The sequence below is a fragment of the Vigna unguiculata genome, chromosome 7 (assembly GCF_004118075.2).
Source record: "Vigna unguiculata cultivar IT97K-499-35 chromosome 7, ASM411807v1, whole genome shotgun sequence".
In the NCBI taxonomy this organism is placed as follows: Eukaryota; Viridiplantae; Streptophyta; class Magnoliopsida; order Fabales; family Fabaceae; genus Vigna; species Vigna unguiculata.
In genome coordinates, this window is record NC_040285.1 from 36,504,855 (window position 1) to 36,527,986 (window position 23,132).

At 28.1% G+C, this 23,132-nt stretch overlaps 2 protein-coding genes across 2 annotated transcripts; one reads left to right on the plus strand and one right to left on the minus strand.

The window, feature by feature from the left end:
- The first annotated feature begins 331 nt into the window (after positions 1–331).
- On the plus strand, positions 332–2,457 carry LOC114191417 (polyadenylation and cleavage factor homolog 4-like). Its single transcript, XM_028080588.1, has 4 exons — positions 332–763; positions 895–1,512; positions 1,634–2,161; positions 2,413–2,457. The coding sequence occupies exons 1-4, from the start codon at positions 332–334 to the stop codon at positions 2,455–2,457; spliced, it is 1,623 nt and encodes a 540-aa protein (XP_027936389.1).
- Positions 2,458–5,486: 3,029 nt separating this feature from the next.
- On the minus strand, positions 5,487–10,840 carry LOC114190796 (homeobox-leucine zipper protein MERISTEM L1-like). Its single transcript, XM_028079835.1, has 12 exons — positions 10,578–10,840; positions 9,812–10,087; positions 9,566–9,683; positions 8,461–8,643; positions 7,915–8,364; positions 7,719–7,820; positions 7,391–7,591; positions 7,111–7,288; positions 6,698–6,966; positions 6,482–6,577; positions 6,001–6,390; positions 5,487–5,836 (listed from the first exon to the last, which is right to left on the minus strand). The coding sequence occupies exons 2-11, from the start codon at positions 10,045–10,047 to the stop codon at positions 6,019–6,021; spliced, it is 2,205 nt and encodes a 734-aa protein (XP_027935636.1). The 5' UTR covers positions 10,048–10,087; positions 10,578–10,840; the 3' UTR covers positions 5,487–5,836; positions 6,001–6,018.
- Positions 10,841–23,132: the final 12,292 nt, after the last annotated feature.

Consider the following 23,132-nt stretch of genomic DNA (forward strand, 5'->3'; position numbering starts at 1 on the left):
GCACTCAGGAGAAAATATTCGACACTTATTCGGGAACCCTTTCTTGCTAAAAAGATAACAACGTGGGATAATGACACAATATTTGTTTTATCCTCTCGCAGGTTGGTGGTAAAAAGTGAAATTCATCAAATATACAAGCTTTGGCCACACATGAACTTTTATCAGACAGTAGCAGGTTTGGAATTTCCTCCTCTTTCCCTTCAGATAGATCTCTGTCTACATCAATGAAAGAATATAACAGTTCACATTGTGGTGGCAGGTTTATTGAGGGAAATCTCTTCATCTTGTAGTTGATTATAGAGTGGATAAAACACTAGGTAGAAGTGTGGAAATGAGTGAAAGGCAACAAATGCAGTATTCTGAGTGTAATCAATTTTCTACTTCAATCACATACAGCCCTAGTAATAGATATCAGCCTGAAATATTAAGAGCTTTAATTTATGCATATGGCAAAGAAGAAAGCCAAGAATGTCCAAGCAGTAAACCACTGTTAGTTGAACAGATGGATAGAAACTGTGTAGACAATAATGTGTGGTCAAAACCATGGCAGAATACAGAAGAGGAGGAGTTTGACTGGGAAGCTTTGAAGTCAAACATAGTACACCATAGTGGAAATAAAAGTTCATTACCTTCAACTGTTGGTTTCTCCAATGAAATTCCTGTTGTTGCAGCTAGTGCAACTTTGTCAGAGCAAAATGGCAGCAAGGGTTGGCCTTCTTCTGGATCTCAGCTTCCTCCACTACATGATTCCTCTGCTATGGCGGTATGTTTCTTCACTTTTTGTTCTTTCTGCAATGCATTTTTATAGTATATAGGATTTATGATGTTGCAAAATAGCTTATGTGAAAGCTAAAATATATACCTCTGAAAATAACTGCAATTTCATTTATTCAGATTAAGCATAGTCTGGTCTCCTCTCAATTTCATGATGCTATGAAGGTTTCTCAACATCGCTATAACTCGTCTCAACATATCTTTAGTAAAAGTTATGAAAACCCAAATGGGGTTAGACATGCAGGGCCAATAATGGTTTCTGGCATTCCCTCTAATGTGAAACCGCATTCACCAGTTGTGCCTGCTTCTTCTGAAACAACACATTCTCTAAATCAGAATGTCACTCGATCTGCTATTATGAAGCATGCTGTAAATAGCTCTCTGATTGTACCAGCACAGTCAATTGGCGCCTTCGAGAACAAGGATGCAAATGCTACACATATGAATCAGTTTCCTAACAAGCTTCCAGCCCAAGTTTCTTCCGACCAGAAACATCACTGGGAAACACCACACCCCATGTTTTTTCCATCTCAGGATCCATCAACCTCACAGTATAGTCATGGGATGAGTTTTTTGAATACGTTACCTTCACCACTCCCAAGTATTACAAACTACCCTTTTCATCCTCGTGTTTTATCTCAAATGATGATACCTCGTCCAGATGTTGAAGATACCGATTTACATACTTCTCAAATTTCTCATGCTGTCATCTCATCGGATAAACCGCTGCCGCCACAGGTATGTTAAAAAGAGTGCGTTGCAGTCACTTTTCCAAACACTAATATATCATCATTTGTTTTTGCCTTTGGTTATTTGATTCTGCAACCCAATATTTCAATACTGATTATTTGTTTTTCAGAATTCTATCGGAACCGAGTTTAAAGCAGGCAATCTGAAGGTTCCGCTTGAGTCTGTAGTGAATTGCTTGTATGCTGATCTCCCGAGACAATGCAGAAGTTGTGGGCTCAGATTCAGAAGCCAAGAGGAACACAGAAGTCACATGGATTGGCACGTTACCAAGAATCGGAGGCAGAGATTGTGTCGTCAATGGTTTGTGAGTTCGAGGATGTGGCTTAGTGGTGCAGAGGCAGTGGGAACAAAGTCAGTTCCAGCTTTTTTTCCGACAGAAACAAAAGAAGAAACGAAAGATGAAGAAGAGTGGGCAGTTCCAGCTGAAGATGAACAGATAGCATGTGCATTGTGCAAAGAGCCTTTTGATAAGTTTTACAGTGATGAAATGGATGACTGGGTGTACAGAGGAGCTGCATACCTGTATCAACCCACAGGAAAATTAGCAACAACCTTGGACAGGTCTGAGTTAGGTCCCATAATTCATGCTAAATGCAGATCACAACCTAGAATGCCTCACTCCCAACATCTTGGAAAGGTATATTTTTTAGATAAAATATTCTGATTACTAAATTTTTAAATAATTTTTTTATGACATGAATAGTTATCTTTGAAGTGTTATCTTTTAAATGATTTTGAAATATTAAGACAGAAAGAATAAAAAATCACTTAAAAAAAATGTTATTTAAGGTTGAAAAAAAGGGTTATCAAAATTTAATAATAAAAAAATTTTCTTTTGAGTACACTAAATGAATATGCATGTTCATTCTTTTGTTTATTTATATGCAGGATGATTATGAAGAGGGTTACTCAAGTAAACGAATGCGGATTTGACTGCCTAATATATTGAGAAAAGAATGTTGGGTTTCAAATAATCATCTCTATGACAGAAAAAGAAGTAATCATATTCATATAATTATAAGACGTAAAAGCTGTATTGCCTTGTAGCAATGTTTATGTTAATTAAGTATGGCAGGGATTCATTTTGTCCTCAGATCAAGAGGACATAGATGATAATTTAGAGAAGATTTTGCAGCTAGGATATAATTCTTTTTTTACATTCTTTTAAATTTATAAAAACTTGGAATTCTTTTTTCGTTCATTTTATTATTATTTGAACTTGTCATATAACTCCTTCCTTTTCTTTATGTCTTCAACATTAATAACAATCTTAATATTAAGTAAAACATTAGAAATATATTTAAAATTAGAGACAAGTTTTGAATGAAATAGAGTACTTGTGATTATACTTGTTATATAATTTTAAATATTTTGATTATAAGTTTTCACACATTTAATTTGTACTTCTCCAAATCGATAATATAATATTTTTCTCTGGCAAAGCAAATTATTACATACAAACTTTTAAACGAAAAAATTTCTTAACTTTATTGAATTTGCACTTAATAATTTTACGGAAGAAAATTAAAGAAGAAATATTAATTTGTTGCTTGCGAAAAAAATGCAGTAATAATTTCTTATTTAATAAATAAAAATAAATTGTTATATAAAATCTTTATGGAGAAGTAGTAAATGAATAATATGAAAGATGATTAGCATAATTATAATTTTAGTGATAAACCTGATTCTTATAAACAATAAAAAGACCATTTATGTATTTTGAGCAAGCAAACAATAATATGTAATAATTGTGCAGGCATTTCATTAAGTCGCAGAAGAAAAGGTGAAGAGTCCAAATCGGAAGAAGAAATAGCTTTGTTTGCTACTAATTATTTCCACCATTAATCCTAATAGGGAGCGACAGGTACATTTAATTAATGAACATTATACCTAATTCTTTATTAACAAGTCATGTTTTATTATGTAAACTATTATTGTAAAAACAATCCTAGTAATTTATACACTCTAATTACTCTTGATTAAAACCAGATATTATTTGAATCCTAACTACTTCTTGCTAAGATTGAATATCATTTGGATTGTGATCACTTTTCACTAAACAACAATGACTAAAATAGAGTATTATTTAGGACGCAGTTGTTCCTTATTAAAATTGAATATATTTTGAAATATTAGGTAAATTTGCTTTCTATATATAAAAGATATTTTTGAGAAATGTGAAACAAAAAATAAAAAGTTTAATTTACTATATCTACATGCTGTTTGCAAGATAATTGGTTTCCAAGACAAGTACTTTTAAGATCTTCTCATTTGTAAGAATAGATCCGTTTCCTGAAAAGTGTATCTTTTGTTTAAATAATATACTTTGACTTTTTTTAAAAATAAACTATATTATTCACACACATTATTTACTTATATATCACTTTTTAAACTATTTTCCTCTGTTTCTCAATGTTATCAACCATCTCATCCTTAATCTTCTTTGTTTTTTTGCTGTGTAAGAATTTATATAAAAATATTGTACAAATACTCTGTCGGAGTTATAAGCCATTGTAGTACTTCATGATAACTAAAAAAAAAACACTAAACAGTCTTAATTTGAAAAAAAAAAAGAAAATAAGTTCATTCAATTGTATTATCATTGTTGTCTTACTTGGAGGATTTATATATATTTTGTTATATGAGAATGAAAGAGGGTACCGTTGAAATTTTGTAATATAAGAAAACATCACCAAGAACGCAATTTGTTAAATTGTGGAATCTATGAAAAGAAGATTGTGAGTAAAATTCACAACACATACAAGTAGATATCTCCAATGATTTTTTTTTTGGTAAATATAGATATTTTAATTATTCACTATTTATATTAATAAAGTAGTTAAAAGTATTGCAATGTTCGTTTGAGTAGATCTCTCTTATCCATTCTTACAAGTTAATTTTTTCAAAAGTCAAATGAATAAAGTAGAGTGATTGGTATGAAAATACTAACAGCTAAATAATTATATTAAATTTGATTTTAAAAATTTCTATTTTTATTTCAAATTATAGAATTAAAATTATTTTTAAAGAGATTAATTTATTTAAATTATCTTATGGTATAACATATTTAATTTTTTTTTTGAAAGACTAGTGCTAATATCTTATGGTAAAATTTTGTTTTGGTTACTTTAAGAATAAATAAATTATTAAATTTAATATTTTAAAAATTAATTTTTAAATAAATATTGTTTAAAACTTAAAAAAATAAAAATTATTTACAAATATGATGAGTATTATAGTAAGTTTTGACAAAACAGAAGAAGTTTTTCTAAACAAGATAATTACTATAATTATTAGCTATGATGTACCAATATTTCAATTTATATTACATATCCGTATCCGACATGTATGCGTATCTGATTCTTTAAGATACTTGATCGATACTTTAAGATACTTTATATGATAACAATAATTTTATAAATTTTTATGTTCAAAATATTTAATATATTTGATTTTAATTTGGATTCACACAAGAACAATTATATATTTCTCATGTTTTTTTTCTTTAAAAATATATATTTTTCAATATGCATATATCACATGTGTGTCTCATTATTTTTAGAATAAGTCTATTAACGTATCAATACGTATAATATTTAGTACACATATCGTATATATGAACTATCACTATCAGTGATTCCTAGCTTCAATCCTAATGAATTGAATTATGACAACCATTTGCTCCTAGAAAAAAAAATGGTTATTTCAGGCGTTTCAAACCCCCTAGAGAGTGGATAAAATCACTTGAGCATTATGACTAATCCCATATATAGCCTATATAAGCAAATTTAGTTAAAAGCGTCCAAAAGAGTTTATGCAAGAAAACCATAACCCCAAGGAACAATTATACCAGAATAGTTTTGGGGTTGAACTTAAAACACAGTAAAAAGACAATAGTGCAATTAGTTTTTTAACAGGGAAAAATTATACAAATATCTTCAATGAGTTTGAAACAGTAAAGATTGAGGTAAGTTCCTTCCAAACACATCAATAGCAACATTGAAGCGATTTTCTCAACCACATAAGTAACATGAATAAAGTTTAGAAGTCAAACAACGAAAAGAACTTGAACAAAACCATCCAAGTTTACAGCACAACAATAAAAGTTCTGCCCAAAAATTAAGACAGATAAAGAGAAATCCAGGTTTATTTATTACATCTATAAATCATACGGAACTACTTTCATTTTGGGGAAGTCAATGCCCATCAGTCACTAGCTGCGCAAAAGAAGATAGGGTTCTCTAAGATACTTTCCCTTCTTCTCAACACCATCAAGTTGGGACCACCTTCCTTATTCCTCTATCAGTTACATCTGCATGTAGTACAACAAAACTCAAATTTAGTTACTGAAATAGATTCTATATATATATATATATATAACTTCTTTAGATTCGTTACTAAAACTGAAACATACGTTGATTAAACCTGGAGCAAATGAACATCAAAATGTAAATTTTCAGTCATTAATTTGCTTACTATTTGAAGGTTCGGCGCTTAAGTGCCGCCACTGCACAGTGCGGCTTGGATCCGCTCAACTATGCACTTGATTAAACTGCTAACAGTGGTGACTGAAGTAGCCGAGATTTTTGCAGTTGGGACAGAATCAACCAATATCTGAAATGCCACCGTTAGAAGGCAACCTCCAGATCCAACCTCACGAATGGGTCCTCCGTTGTTCATAGGTTCAGGCCCATCAGGAAGAACAGCAAAGCCCGAGGGTAGCAGGGCAACACAATCAGGATTTCCACCTCTCAACACAGCATTCATGGAAATTAAATCAATAGGAGCATACACAACATACGACCCTGTGGCATCAGTGCAAGTCTCTTGAAGCATAGTCATATTGCTTTGGCCGCAATTCGGAATCTACAATTTGCATTCACCAAACATCATGCTAGGTTATTTCTTTATAACTATAATGAGATGTGTAAACTATGAACTGCACCTAACAACTTACGTTGACTCGAAGCAAGGAGACATAGTTTCCAGTGTCATGGCCATTGGCAATGTGTGCCAATTCTTCCACTTGTCCTCCTTTAGAGAGAATGTCCCACTGCAAATTCAACATGTTTGCACTTGTTCTCAGAAATTTGAGTAAAAATAGCTAAATATACTGTATTATGATTAGAGATATATGTAATGTAACTGTAAGCAATGAGATCTTATACATTACCTGATTTCTTGAGTTTTCAGATCGCAGAAAATCAAAAACAGTCCTTGAAGGAATGGGGAGCCACGAAGAAGTTGAAGCACTGAGCACAATACCGGAAGGTCTGCCTGGATCATCCACACTTTTTCTACTCATGACCCTTACATCTTCACTGGCCACTGTTAACAATGTCCAAACATTTGCAGTAGATGCACCAACAGCAGTACAAAAGCTCAACATCATTCTTTCGGCCAGCCTCATCATACTTCTTCGTCCCCCAAAATTCATTAGCACTGTATACATAAATATAGTAAATGTTCTAAGTCACATATTTCTGCAATTGAGTGTTGCTAACCTTTTCAAACAATCTTAAAAATTAATGAATCAAAAAATGAAGAAAGATCATGAGACATATATCTATATATATATATATATACCACCAATGCTCTTATGGGGTATGTTCGTGGCCATTGAACTTGCAAGACGCTCGCATTGTCTATCCAAGGATGCCACCCAGCGTTTAGCTCCAAAGGCGAGGCCAGAATTAACATAGCTTTTGTAAAGATCATGCACTACTTCATTATCTTCCAGTTCTACATGTTCAATCCAAACAATCTAAAGAAAATAATTGATAATTAGTTGTTGTTTACGACAAAATTTTCTCCACGGGAAAGTAATGTAATTATACAATGTAGAAGTTAATAGTTGAAATATGACCTTTGAGTAACCATTTGGCAATTCTGTGATTAGGCAACCAGAGGGTCGTCTTCGGCTTTTTGTGAATGAATCAGGTCGCAGCTGATCCACGGAAAAATCAACAATAGTCCATGATTCTAAATTTTTTCTCTTACAGAACCTCACAAAGTAGTCGTCACGAACAGGAACAAACGGTGAAGGGACTTGGAACTCAGCTGACATCTGAAACAACAACAACAAATGAAATTCTAATTGTTAGGTTTAGGCATGTAATTAATTTTAACCCGTTCATCAATGTGGATAGAATGGAAGGGAATTAAGGCAAATTAATAAATGAAACTTTGCTTACCACTTGACAGGCTCCGTCGAAGATTTCTGTTTGGCCAACTTCCAGAACTTGATGTATCGCTGCCCTTGAAATGATACCGCAAAACATGTTTGCCCATTGATTCTGAAAATCATTATCAACAGTTTCAATGTCAATCAACCAGGTTAATATGATTCTGAAAATTGGAACACATAGTTGGAAGAGTATTAATACTCACCACATCCATAAAGATCTCAACGAGTTTGTTGTAGTCCATGATGACCACTGCAGAATGCCTTGAAGCTTCGATTTTTATGTCTAAGGGTGTTGGACCTATTCCCTTAGGGAAAGACCTCAGATATTCATCCTGGTTCAGAATCTCACAACCACAGGTTCCAGGGAGCCACAAAGTGTTTCCAGCCTCAGCAAGGTTTGTGAATTCCTTCATTGCTACATTACCAATCTCCATAACAATGTCTTTCTCAAAATCATTAGCAATTGGGAGTGTCCCATGGGGTTCATCATTGCCACCAAACATTTCCCCAATCAAAATTGTCTGTGCTCCATAGTTTCCAACACCCTGATCAAGGGACCGAGGAGGCATCATCTGGTTTTGAGATGACATGTTATGGTAGAAACTCCCAGGTTTTACCGCAAATCTGGGTACCATTGCTGACATCTTTTCAATCTGAAATACAAAAGTAAGAAAAAAATATATGAAAAAGTGAGTACACTAAGTTTGAACAGTGAAAGTTGCATGATTCAATGATCAAAGGTGATTTACCTCTTCTCTCAACCGCATATTCTCAACCCGCAGCGGTTGCTCGTCAAAGGACATTTCTCCACCGAGGCCTCCACAACTAGGGCAAGAAGCATTATTCAGTGCCTCCTTGTACCTGGTGTTCTCTTCACGAAGCTTGTCATTCTCAGCCTTTAAAAGATTGTTCTCGTGGCGTTCATGTTGAGACTGTGTACATGATAAGAGAATATCATCATATAATGGCATAACATGCATATATTTAAGACAAGCATGTCTACTTAGATGATTTTGTTTTCAGTGTAGAAATGGTACTGAGAACCATTATTATACTGGTGAGAGTGATGGTGACACATAATAGAAATATAGAGAATAAAAGAGGTAAAGAGAAGAAGTAACTTGCATATTATAATGTGATAAAAGAAGGGGAATAAGATGAATATAATGAGCGTCTATGTTAACCATTTTTTTTTTTATTTCCTTCCTATCTGAAAGGAATATGTTCGAGCCCTCAAATTCAGTCCATTGTTAAATTGAAAAAAAAAATTAAACTGTAACGTGGCCCTTGAACAAAGATTGAATGATTTGGAGTCTAATGCCTGTTTCAAAGATAAAATCTGAGTTGTCTAAATATTTGAAGTAACCGATCTGATTTCTTGACTGGATGGTTACATTTTTTAACTGTATAGAAAATACCAGATCTTGTAGTTTATGTTTTTCTAATAGAAAATTAGTATCAACACTTCATTACAAATAATAGTTTTTTCTGTTTAGATATTTGTTTTTAATTGGAAAATTAGAAACTTTGGATAGATAAAACAGATATAAAAAATAGCAATATTTTATTAGAAAATGTTTTCTGGTAAGTTTTTCTTTTTTAATTTAATAACTAGTAACCTCTATCCCATTTTGAATAGTGACAGTATAGATAAAAAAAAAAATTGAAGTAATACTTTTTAGAAGAGATGGGTAATTTAATATGATGAAAAAGAAAACATGGATAAGAAAATAAACTTGGAAGAAAGAACTAGTCTATGAGAAAATAATAATTATTATAATAATAATAATAATAATAATAATTTATAATTAGAAAAAAAAAATTATGTAAAGGTGAAGAGGCTTTCTCCTTTACCTTAATTTGGGTACGCTTGTTTTGGAACCAGAACTTGACCTGCAAGGGATTCAACCGCAGCTCTCTGCTGAGCTCTCTCCTTTGTTTGTCATCTGGATGAGGACACTCCTTAAAGAAACTGACAAGACCACATTTCAAAAACATTACTAAATAATATTTAGTTATAAGCAAACCAAGCATTACAATTTTTCATTTTTCATTTTATTAATTAGATAAAAAAAAAGTGAATTGTAGCATGGATCTTACCATTCCATCTCCATTATCTGTTCATTCGTGTGTCGATGGTAACGCTTCTTTCCGGATTGTTTGTCGGGATCTTGATCAATGGAACGAGGAACTTTCATTTGATTACTGGAAGATTCACAATCTTTGTTCCTTTCCAAATCATTTTCCAAGGATGTCCTTTGTGGAGGCTTTTCCAATATAGACCGTTGTTGTTGTTGTTGAGAATTCCAAGGGTTGATGTTGTTGTTGTGATACATTGCTTCCTTCTGTTTTGAAAGTCACCTCTTATTCTTGAATCTGCATGCCAAGACAGAAAGTGAGAGTGAAAACCCTCTTCAAGTCAACATGTGTTACACAATTAATAAAAAAGGGTGGTAGTACCAAGAATTTTTTTTTTCTGTTTTAGCAATAGAAAACAAGCACAACATGCAGCGTTATTCTCACACTCAAATTGGGGGTGGCCAAAAATAGTTAAATAAATTAAAAAAAAAAATCCTTTCTCACAAAAAAAATCAAAAAGGCTGTTGTTTTAGAAGGTTTTGTTTTGCAGAATTGAGGTTCAAAAACTGCTTTGGTAACAACAACTACAGTGGATGGTCATTCTCTTGGTGAGAATTTGGATATGGGAATAAATGTACAACAGAAATCAGAAATTAAAGGGCTCTACCACAAATAATTTTGTATAAATAGTATGAGAATGTTAGTTTAATGATGGTACAGTGATGTACTTGCTGGATGTGTTTTATGAAGAGAAAGAAAGCAAAAAATTAGTGAGAGGAGAACTCACCTGATTTTGATCGACCTTAAGAGGGAAGGATAGAGATTTTCCTTTCAAACCACAGCACTTTTCAGACCTACACTGATCCAAAGTTTCTCTGACTCTCTCTGTAATGTGCTCTCTTCCTCCTTTTTTTATAACTCTTGGTATATAGATGATGTTTTAGTTTGACCCTGAGGTTCTGCTAAAACTGTGGCTGCCAAGAAGAGGGAGAGAGAGAAAAATTGATTTCAAAATGTCTCTATCTGACCCAAAACCATGAACAGAGTTAATAAAGTTCTCTAAGATTACAAGGTAAACATTGATGAACTTTGGTTTTGCTAAACTATAATGCTCTCTCTTACATGCAGAAAAAATGCATTACTTTCTTGACAGATGTAAACGAGGATTCAGAAGCGACAAAGTAGAAAAAGAGTTGACATGGTGTGAATGGTTGACAATGGCTACACGAAAAGGAAAAAAACAAAATGAAAGGTTAACACAATATGAGTTAACTGAGATAACGTGTGTGCATTCTCCTCTCACACTCTTTTCTAAGTATGAAGTTACCAAGATAAGGCTTTAATGTAAGAAAGCTGAGATAGTAATATAAGTTACAACAAAAAAAAAAGTAAAAAAATGCATACAGAAGAAACTGGTTAGCTAAGAAATCTGTGGGTGGGGATTAAAGAAGAGAAGGAGTTATTTTAGAGTGACTTATCCCAGAAACACGTTTTTAAGAGTAGGATTTGAGCGGAGGAACCCAGAGGTGGGGCAAACAGAAAATAAAATTAATGAAATGATTAAGTTAAAAAAAAAACAGAAAAAAAAGTTTTGGATGGGAGTGGTGATGACTAAGGAAAAGAGAAAAAAGAGGGTTGGAAGTTATTGATGAGTATAGAACTGGTGTAACTGCATTAAATGGGAGTGACGAAGAACATAAATGCATTATTCTGAGAGAGAGAAGGCCAGTTTCGGTCTTAACTTTTGTTTGTATGATGGTAACTCAATGTTTCGTTTTCTAGCATGTTCAAACAAGTTTTTTAGTAAATAATAAAATAAATATAATGATATATATATTAGAAAGGTAAAAAATTAAAAAAGTTACATATAATCTTTTTGTAAATTAATTTTTGTATAAATTAAATTTATTTTGTTCTATTTCTTTTAGAAGTAATGATACCAAGTCCGTTTAAATATATTTTTAATCATCTCTCTGGCTCATACTCTTCATGCACAGGACTGCATTAGTATGGGTAGGTGGGATTCATTGTGCAATTACCGATGTGTTTCTTCTATGAGGCCGTTTAAATATTATACTAATGAAAAAAAAGTTGTTCTCAGTCAGATTATTTGTAATGCATGAAAAGTCAGAACTGGTGAAGTTAATTAGTAATATCTGATTATTTTCATTTAATAACTAATACAGCAGTTTTTTATAATAAAATAATATTTAATTTAACCTTTGATAATGGAAAATTATTATATTATTTAATAGAATTCATTACTTTCGGTTCATTTGAATCGTTACAAAATGATCTTACTTCAACTTTTTTACATCAACTTCATGATGTTACGATTATCTAAACTCAAACTTTTTTTATAAAACTTACATCATTATTGTAATTTCATAAACATAATTGTACAAAACTCAAATAATTTCGTAATGAAACTATAATATAATTGTACAAAAGTCAAAGTTCTACAACCATAATACAAATTTTAATGTTTACTTGATATTAGTTGAATCTTTGAAAGAAAAAATATAACAAAATAAAATTTCTTTCTATATAAACTTATACATAAATTAAAATTAAAAAAATTAGACATCTATAGATTAATTTATGGATAAGTTAACTTTAATTTATAAACAAGTAAATTTCTGATTTGATATTTTATTTTATATTTAATCTACAGTGAGGAGGGTGAGGGTTTGATTTAATCTATAACAGAGTGTAAGCAGTATATATATATATATATATATATATATATATATATATATATATATATATATATATATATATATATATATTATATACTTATATTATATACTTATATTATATACTTATATTATATAGTAAAGTATATACTGAGATTCTCGTTTATAGTGTTTAAATTTGTTTTTTAAATAATTTTTTTAAAAACAATAATTATTTTACGAATGTTAACATTTTTTTAAATTTAATTATTTTTAAATTATAAAATTACATATAAAATAAATAATTATTTATATTTAATTTTATTATAATAATAATAATAATATTTTCATTATTCTCATAAAAAAATAATATATATATATATATATTAAAAAATTTCAACCTTATATAATTATAATAATATATAATTATATATAAAGGAGATTTTATTTTATTTTTTCATTTTTTTTCAATTTTATTTTTAATTATTATTTTAAAAATTAATTCTTTTATAAATAATTTATTTTTAATCATTATTTTAAAAAATTTATTTTATCTGTAACATTTATTTTAAAAATCTCTTTTTATATATATATATTTTATTTTCTCAATTTTACATTTAACAACTATTTTAAATTAATTATATATTTGAAAAATTAATATTATTCATTTTAACTCAACTTTTTACAAAATTTAAAAAGTACGAACATAATACATTGTTGTGTTTGTGCTTTTGCTAACGATATATAATAATAAATATATAGTATATGTATAGTAATAAACATAACCTATGATGCATTGACACTTCAACTTGGGTTAGGTATTCATGTCCAATATTTTAGGGTATTTTATTAATAGTTATCAATGAAGTATTGAATTTATAAAGTCGTAATATACTACAAGAATTTTTTTTTAATAATGATTAATTTTAGTAACAAAAAATAATTAGTCACTATATAATGATAAATCTAGATACCAATTTAAAAACTAAAAATGATTAGCAACTAAAATAGTTCCAAAAAATTAAAATAGTTTCTATTAAGAATTGATTTATAAATTGGTCACTAACATTAGCTATCAAGATTATAAGTGGTTTCTAAATTAATCACTAACATTAACAACCAGGTTTTGGCTACCAAAATAATTGGTTTCTAAATTGGTCTTCAATTAGAAAATTGGTCTCTAACATATTTTGTGTTACTAAAATTGATTATTATTTAAGAATTTTCTTTTAATGGTATTTTTATGATAACAAAAATTTATATTTTGGATTAAATATGTTTTTAGTCATTAACTTTTAGTGAATTTTGAAATTAGTCAATTTCGAAACTTGGGACCAATTTAGTTCTTCATCTTTCGAAATATGTGGATTTAGTCATTTTAATCAAATTTTGTTAAGTTTATTTGACATTTGAAGCACGTTTCATAATAGTATTTGACTTAACATTAAAGAAAAAATGTGTCAAACAGTATAAACAACTCAAATGCAATCTTGAAATGCGTACGAAACATCAAAAAAATCTAACAAAATTTGATTAAAAGAACTAAATTCACGTATTTCAGGATATGAAAGACTAAATGGTCCAAAATTTTCAAATGGACTAATTTCAAAATTCACTAAAAGTTAATGAACCCAAAAACATACTTAACCCTTAATTATATTGTTATGTTGACAACTTTAGTACATATAAATTTATTTTGGATTCACATAATAATGATCATATATTTATTATGTTTTTAAGAATCACTGTCCATTATCCATATATCACGTATCTATAATGTATCGGATCCTATTATTTAAAAAATAGATGTATCAACGTATCGAATACATGCTGTATCCGATACACATATCGTATCCGTGCATCATAGACCATAACATATTTATAGTTTTTTAATGACCTAAATTCCCTCTCATGTTTTTTATTTGCACCCACCTTACTTCCTTTGTGTTTTTTTATTTATTATTTTGTAGTTTATTTTTTTTCTTTTGTAAAAGATTAGTGAACATCTTCTGTATTATTAATATATTTTTGAGTGTGGATAAAAAAATTGTATTTTAAAATTATTTATTTTCTATTAAACGATTTTATAAAACACTTCAACTTAAAAGTAAATGCAAGTTAAACAAACATAATTGGATATTATCCACGTGCAAGTTCAAAAATTTGCCATCACCTCCAATTGGATATCATCAACAATATATACATGTAATTTTCCCGCAAAGCTTTCTAAATTTAATTTTTAATTTTTCAAATTGAAGTAAATAGCTCTTAACTGTAAAACAATGAGTGTTTTTTATTAGCTCAATACTATTTAATATTAATTATAAAATCTAAAATATAAATAAAGTGACGGTAATAATTACTTTAATAAATTAAAAAACAAAGTATAAAAACCTAATTCGAAGGTATACAAAATTTCAATAACCTTAAAACTTAATTAAATATTTTAAAAATATAATAAATTAAAGTATTGTTTTTATCACTATTTTTTATTTAACTATGTTCATAAAATAATATGCAAAGTTTATTTAATATTTTATTATTATTATAACAAATGTCATTAGTACAATACAGAACAAGACCTTCTGTTAATTTTTCAAATACGAATATATTATATATATATATATATATTATTTTTATTATAGGGAAAAATATAAAATATTTATCTATATATTTTAAATATCAGAAATCAATAAAAACATTATGCTATCATATTTAGTTTAAAACTAACTTGAAAATTAAAAAGATATTAAAAAAAGTATTTCGATGTTTTAATTTTTATTTTTGAGATTTTTTTATCTGTATTTCTTTATTTCAGTTTTAAAATAAATGTCAAGATATAAAAGAAAAGAATTTAGTAACGGTATATATCTTCCATTCAAAATAAAAAAATAAAAAAAGTTTTAACGCTATATATGAGCTTTTACATGAAGTTGACCTCAAAATATATTGAAATAAGTTAAGAAAAATATTTTAATGACTTATCCCGTTAATCTTGCTTAAATAAATTAAATAAGACATTACTGTAAATGAAAGTCAAAAAAGATTTTGCTTAAATAAATTGAATTATGATCATAAGATCATATAAGACATTGTGGTAGGTGAAACGGAAAAACAAAAACAGATATAACTGGCTAACACAACTTTTGAGAAAACGTATGATGAAATGATAAATAGAGATATGTGTTTCTCATGCCGAAAATTTTCAGAAGTATACAAATTTAGCACTTCATCTAAAAATTCTCAAACTTCTCAAACTGAGGACAAAATATATTGAATTCAATTAATGATGAAAATAACTAATAATGGATAATAATATGTATAGTTTGTTATTATAAAGTGTAATTTTTATTTTGGATTTAATATAGTCTATATATATTTTGGTCTGATTTTAAGTGAGACATCATTATGATGAATCAAATCATCATACATTTAAGGGATGTTTATTTCATAGTATCATTCCGTCATTCTTTTGTCTTTAAAAGACATTTCGGAAAATAGAAGAAGGAAGGGGTTTGTAGACCGCCTTAGATCTTGACTTCTAAATGATACTACTGAATAGACTGGGGGAACTTGTTTCGGTATACCCAATAAGTCTCATATCCCTTAGGAGTCGAGGTCAAACACAATTTAAATACTTATTCCTCCCTCCCCTCCACCCTTTGAGGTGTACTGTGACGGAGTACATGTTTCAAAGCAAATAATACCTCAAATATCAGTGATTGACCCTTACATTATCGTGGGATCAGACTATTCTTTTTAATAAATCTTATGATGACAATAATCGATGGACTTAAAATTGTCATCATAACTGACATGAAAAAGTTCATAATGAAATCTAATATATCCTTATTTAAAAATAATTTATATATAAAAAATAAAAGATAAAGATAAAATTGTTAATAATATGAAGTCATAGAAAATTATAGTACTTAATATTTATATTTAATGAATATTATAATTATATTCTATATAATTTATAATCATTTATACTCAATCATTTTATTTTACAGTAGTTTAGTATTTTTATAATTATTCAAGTAAATTGAAATGAATTGCATAATAATTTATATAAACTCAATTAAAATAAAATTAATCTAAATTACTTAAATTTTTATCAATTAACATCCTATTTTAAAATATATATTTTAATCTTGTATAATTTAATTAAAATCATTTCATCTAAAAATGATTTAATTTTAAAATCTTAATTGTTTTAAATAATTCAATGCATTTACATAATTCAATCTATCCATTTCTTTCCCCAATTAAGAGCTCCCCTTTGAGACGGTTTTATTTTGACTTTTTTTTTTAAAGTGATGAAGAAGAACCTCAATAGGATTGTTACTGTTAGTATAAAATTTAAACAATACTTTCTTAATTAGATCTCTTTATTTATATGCGACTCAAAATATACTTTTTAAATACAATACATAAAATTAGCACAGAATAATTAATTAATCAAATCATCTCAATTATTAAAAAAATAAATAAAATACAAAATAAAATTTTAAAATTGTTACTCAAACGAAATAGTACCATTTAAATAAAAATAGGACAAAGACCAAATCTGAGCTTACTATTTTTTTTTTAAGTAAAGATGATTTCGCTCGAGCAAAATTAAAAAAAAAAATGTATTTTAATTTTGGTCTGAATCAGAAGCTCTCTTCTATATAAACTAAAATTAACTCAAAAATAAATGTATAATTGAACTTATACATTTGAACAAAAACTAATAATTGAAACATATATAAATTTATCTAATTTATTATCCACCATTTCAACATCACTCAGGTGACATAGTATACATGTTTTTCAAGTCATAACGTCTACACACCGTTTCTTACTCAAAATCACCCTCCTAACACGAAATGGTTAATTACATTCAAGATGAAAAACCAAAGCATTATGACACAAACATTTTAATCCAACATCTATTTTCCAAGTTCAAAAATGAAGCCACTATAGAAGGATTCGTTTACAATTTAGTAACCAAGCAATACACATATTATCAAATTGAACATAATAAACATTATTATAAATTGTCTTTATCCAAGTACCAATATTATCTAAGTATTCAAATTGTCAAATTCCAAAATCAACTTGAAATAAAACAAAGTAAATTAATTCTCTTTATTGAAATTCAGGAAAAAATAAAGGAGCTAGCACTCAAAAAATAAAAACACCTACAAGCTTCTAACTCAAAAACTTCCAAAACACAAATAAAAATAAATTCTAGAAGTTATAGTTGAGAGATGATCAAAATTCTCTAAATACTAAAACTAAGAGAATCAAATAGATTACAAAATAAAAATGGATTTAGTCTCTTTCAAAATTCAATCATATCCTAAGTCGATGTTGTTATTACAATGTAATCACAAAATAGATAAAAAAATGAAGTTAGAATAAAAAACAAAATAAGAGAGATAGAACGGAATCCATACATGTATACATGTATAGAGACTGAATCAATTCTTTGACGCAAAAGTAATAATTAATTGTTTCTCAACGTGAATTTTTTACCCTTTAATTAATTTTGGAAAGTAAACACATACTGATTTTATGTTAAAAAATTAATTCTTTCCAATTCTACATTACTTTGAAGCAAAACCAAATATGCATAAGAAGAAAAAGAAATAGAACATTAAAATACAATGGATCAAAGGCCAAGATCTCACATTTCTTATTGAATATCTAAATGTGGTATATAAGTAAAATAAAGAAAAAGAAAATCAATGTTATATTATCTTGGAATAGTTAACTTCCTACACAATAGTCATCTTAATGCTTCACGATGAAAAGTATTAAATACAAAATAAATATCCTTTTAGAAATAAAAGAAATACTTTTTTCGTTTAATAATTAAAAGAATTAGGAAGAGAAAATATTTTAAAAATTAGATTAAAACTAAAAGACTTAAAATTAGAGAGCTTAATATGTTAGTTCCTTGTGGTCTAAGCTACTTGATCCGTGACACTACTATAAAATAAAATAGAGGATGATATCATTCTATGTCAATTATAGTATTTTCAATATAGGAAAAAGTTATAGTTACAAATTTATAATTATAAAGACAACTTTTATGTCAGTTCTGTGACATGGAATTCTACTCCCACATTGGTTCTAATTAAATTATTAGTATGAAGTGTCAGAAAGTTTAATTTTTCAATAATAAAATTAGAAAATAGATATATCCAATCTTAAATGTTATCAAGGTTATTAGGTCTGTGTTCAAATTACACTGGTGAATTTCAAGTTATTTGTCCTAGGGACAATTTCTTTGTTGTTTTATTTATTGAGTCGTAAACTCAACATAAAGAACATATAATAAATAAGTATTTGTTTTTTATATTAACAAGTTAACATTTCTAAATTCTTGTATTTAATTGTACTGATGTATATATTTTTTGAGAAAGAATCCATATAGGTTATATTCATAACCGCTATTGAAATATTTTCGATTCAATTATTGTGGATTTATCACCTTAAGTTATTTTTAAATCAAAATATAAGTTTTAAACTTTTCATATTCTATAATGTTTGTTCTGAAATCAATGTTAAATAACTTTTAAAACTGTACGATTAGTTTATTTTCTTAATACAAAAATAATATTTAAATAAAAAGTTAAAATAAAATATTAATATATTTTACTTTTTTTACTAAATTAGTCTTATAAAGAAATAATTTAAATTATTCTTTTATTGATAATAGCTTATCAACCTGTTTTTAGAAAGTATTTTGACATGCTAACTCTTTTATATAACCCTTCTACAATTATTTTTATTATTTATTATCGAATAATTTAATTTATATTTTAATTAAGTATATTAATTTAATATTTTGTTGCTAAAAGTGGATTATCAAGTAACTATCATACAATTTATTTCTTTTACTAAATGGTGAAACTATCTAGTACTACTTTAGCTTATACAGATGATAACTTGGCAGAACATATCAAGTTTGATTATTCTATACATATTTTTAAAGAAATTTCAAAGAAAAAATTCATCCTTATCCTCTTATCTAAATTTAATGGGTATCAAATTTTTATCTCATTTTTATTTCACATAAAGAATAGATACTCGAACCCATACTTGTACCCATTTTTTTATTGTTTTAATATTAATTAATTAATTTTTATAAAATAATAAAAAAATTATGTAAAGAAAACATAATATTATCAAATATTCAACATTAAAAGGAAGATTTTTTTTCTCAATATCAAATATTTCAAATTAAAATACCAAAGAAAATTTCATGTGAACTAAAACATTTATTAAATTAACAAATGTTAATGAAAATTAATTGATAAAATTTAAAAATAAAATAAAAACAAATATTTAAATTAGTAAATATTTGAAATGTATCTTTACTTCAATTTTTTAAATTCTAGTGAAATCTTTTTTTTATACATCAATAAAAGTTATAATATACCACTTGATCAAAATCATAGAGAATAAAGATTAAACTATAATAATATAATTTTATCATATATCTTTCATCCTTTAAATTTCAATATATATTGGATGGTGATAAAAAAATCATGACAATTGCATTAAATTATTATATTATAATAAGTAAATTTTATTTATATAATTATAGTGATAAAATTACACGTATGATAATGAGTTGAAAAATAAAAATAATTATATAAAAAATGTCAAAATAGTATTCTACATGGTAAAAATATACAACAAATAAAAATATTTTAAAAAATCAAATGTGTGTGATAAGAACAATTTGACCAACCATTGAATCTAATCGCACAAAGAAAAACAATATAATTAATTGTATGATAAAATGAAAAATATTTTAGAGATTTAAGACAAATTTTCAAATATCAACCTAGTGAAAGATAACAAAAAGTGTTTTAAAAAAACAAAAGAGTTATTAAAATAAAATAAAAATTAATAATAATATAATAAAGAAGATAATTTTTTATATTACCTAGTAAATGGAAATTTTATGTTATTGAGCACTTAATTTAGTAGTCTTAAACATTTTTATGTGAAAAGAAAATTTATAATAAATAAAAATATTTAAAAAAATATAAACATTCAAATGTGAGACATAACAAATATTTAATTGACATACATCATTTGAATATATTTGAATAAAAGTTGTGATAAGACAAAAAATATCTTTAAGATGAGAATGAATTTCATGAGAAATCAAACAGTTACAAAAAATAAAAAGTAGAATATATATATATATATATATATATATATATATATATAATTTTTTCGTTTCGCAACAGGGATATAAATAATAAGTAAAAACTAAATATACTTCTTGATTCATTTCCTTTCCATGATCTAATATGCAAGCAACAACGTTTAGCAGCAAGGAACTTTTAAGTTGCCACCTATATGATTATGATTAGTAAAATACAGTTCCCTTCGTATATACAACATTTCTTTTATTTATGGAGGCTAATGACCAAAACTTTCAAGAGCAAAAGATTATTTCCAACTATAAAATATTAAGATATTAGATGAGTCAAATCTTTTGTATATTTTCCGTTGAATCTTTTCCTGATCAATACGAGATCTACTACTCGCACATAAACTTCCAATCCAACTACTTTGCCTTGAATGCAACTATTAACATATCTTTTCAAGATAATTAAGAAAATACTTTTTTTTTTCCTATGAGAAAGGATCAAATTCCTTACAACTTGATTATGAGAACTCTATGCTTATTAAAACCAAAAAGGATTTTCATCATTAACAGTCCTTTCAACAGTCCTATTTAATGCACAGATCTTGTTGTATAAATAGGGAAAAAAAAACATTCATGTATTAAGATCAGAATTTGATCCATGTTAAGCTATTCTCAGTTGCTGGCTGCTGATATCATGATATAGAAATGACCAAATAATCATTTATTGCATGTCATGCTGACCCACTAAATCTTTCTCCACCAGTAAAATGCATCAGGCTTCAGGGAACTAATTAATGCTGTTAGTGCAAAACCATCAAAAACAAATTATTCAATTGTATTTTTCAGTGCGAAAATAGTACCAGAAAACATAAAATTTTGGTGGAGGAGAGAGTTCATTTTTTATTCTCATTAAAAAATGGCAGTCATAATATCTCATTATATATACCTTGTACGAGAATAGCATCTAATCCACGTTAGAAAGCACTCACCAAATCATGGTTATCTATCTTCTGTCAATTCAAAGGTTGAAGATGGAATATATTCTTTAAACCCTGTCTCAACACAAGTCTAAGTCAAATTCCCTTCCAACTATTGATTTCTGAAACTTAATGAATGAGGTTCACCATTCATCAGTAGTAAATAGTATCTGACATGTTTAATGTGGTTGGCCATGAAGTCCAATATTGCAGCCGGATGAGCCGGCACTGAAACAACCAACGTAAAGTGTCGCTCCCAAATTAGTTCACCAATTTCTTCTTAACGCATCGTAGCTTTAATTTACTTTTTGCCAATATTGTCTCCACAATTCCATGCATTAACCTACTCTTGCTTCAATCAATTTGGTTCACTTTTGGGAGGAAATCCTTGGAAAGAATCTCTGGGAAAGGGATTTACCATACTATTTTTCCTTCTGACTTCAATAGTGTAGTTATGCATTTATATTTCAACGAACCATATTGTGGTTCTCAACTTCAATGCTATGTAATTGCACAGTATAGCTCTTAAATATGGAAATCAAAGGGTCCACCTTGTAAGTTCAGTAGGTGCTTCAACATTAATTTTAAACCTGTCATTTTTTATCATTAATTTTGATGCACAGGTTCTGCAGAAAGTACAAAGCAGCTTCACAATTTTCAGTTAAATAGTATATAAATCAATCATATAAGAAAGTAAGAAACATCGCAAACAGAAAATATTGCTTTTTGATTTTCAATTTGATTGCAGTAGAGTGCTGAAAGCACAAATGGGAGTATATAAAGCTTTGTCCTTTATATTAATCTTGTGGGGACACTGAAGTCTTTAGTTTGAGACACCATATAGAGATTCTGGGGAGAACATTACTGTAGCACCCATGATGATTACTGCTGTTGGTTTCATATCACAGCCACACAGTGAAGTAAAATAAATTTGTTATAATATAAATATAGAAAGTGACACTTCAACTAGTGTCAGTGTGACCCTCTTCGTGAGAAAGTGCCTATCGATTGTGAAAGGTTGCACGCTTCAAAAGCTGGTCCACAACTAGATTGTAGGCATTGGAAATGGACTCGCCCCAAACATGGTTTCTCTGAGAGTAATTGAAAGTGAGAATGGAGTGATGAAAATAGTAAGTTTTGGGCATGATTTGGCCACTCTACTACCAACAACACCCATTAAATTCTCTATAGATGTATACTTTTTCCATGCCATACCCTTCTGTGGGCCTCTATTTCCACGTACTTCTTTGTCTTTCAGTAAACAACTATAGTACAACAAGAGCCTACGTTAACCATTTTCTTCTTTAATTGGATTGACTGCGTGAATCAAATCATGTAAATAAGCATTATAAATCTTTTCATCGATTACAATACTCTCTTTTTTTTCTCTTGTCCTTGTCACAAGTGTTGTCGGGATATTTTTTTTTGCTAATGCAATCATTTGTAATTCTATCTTGTCTCATTTCACTATTTATGTATTGTAATATTCTATTTTTTTGCAGCGTTGAGTTCTTCTTTTGTCGGGT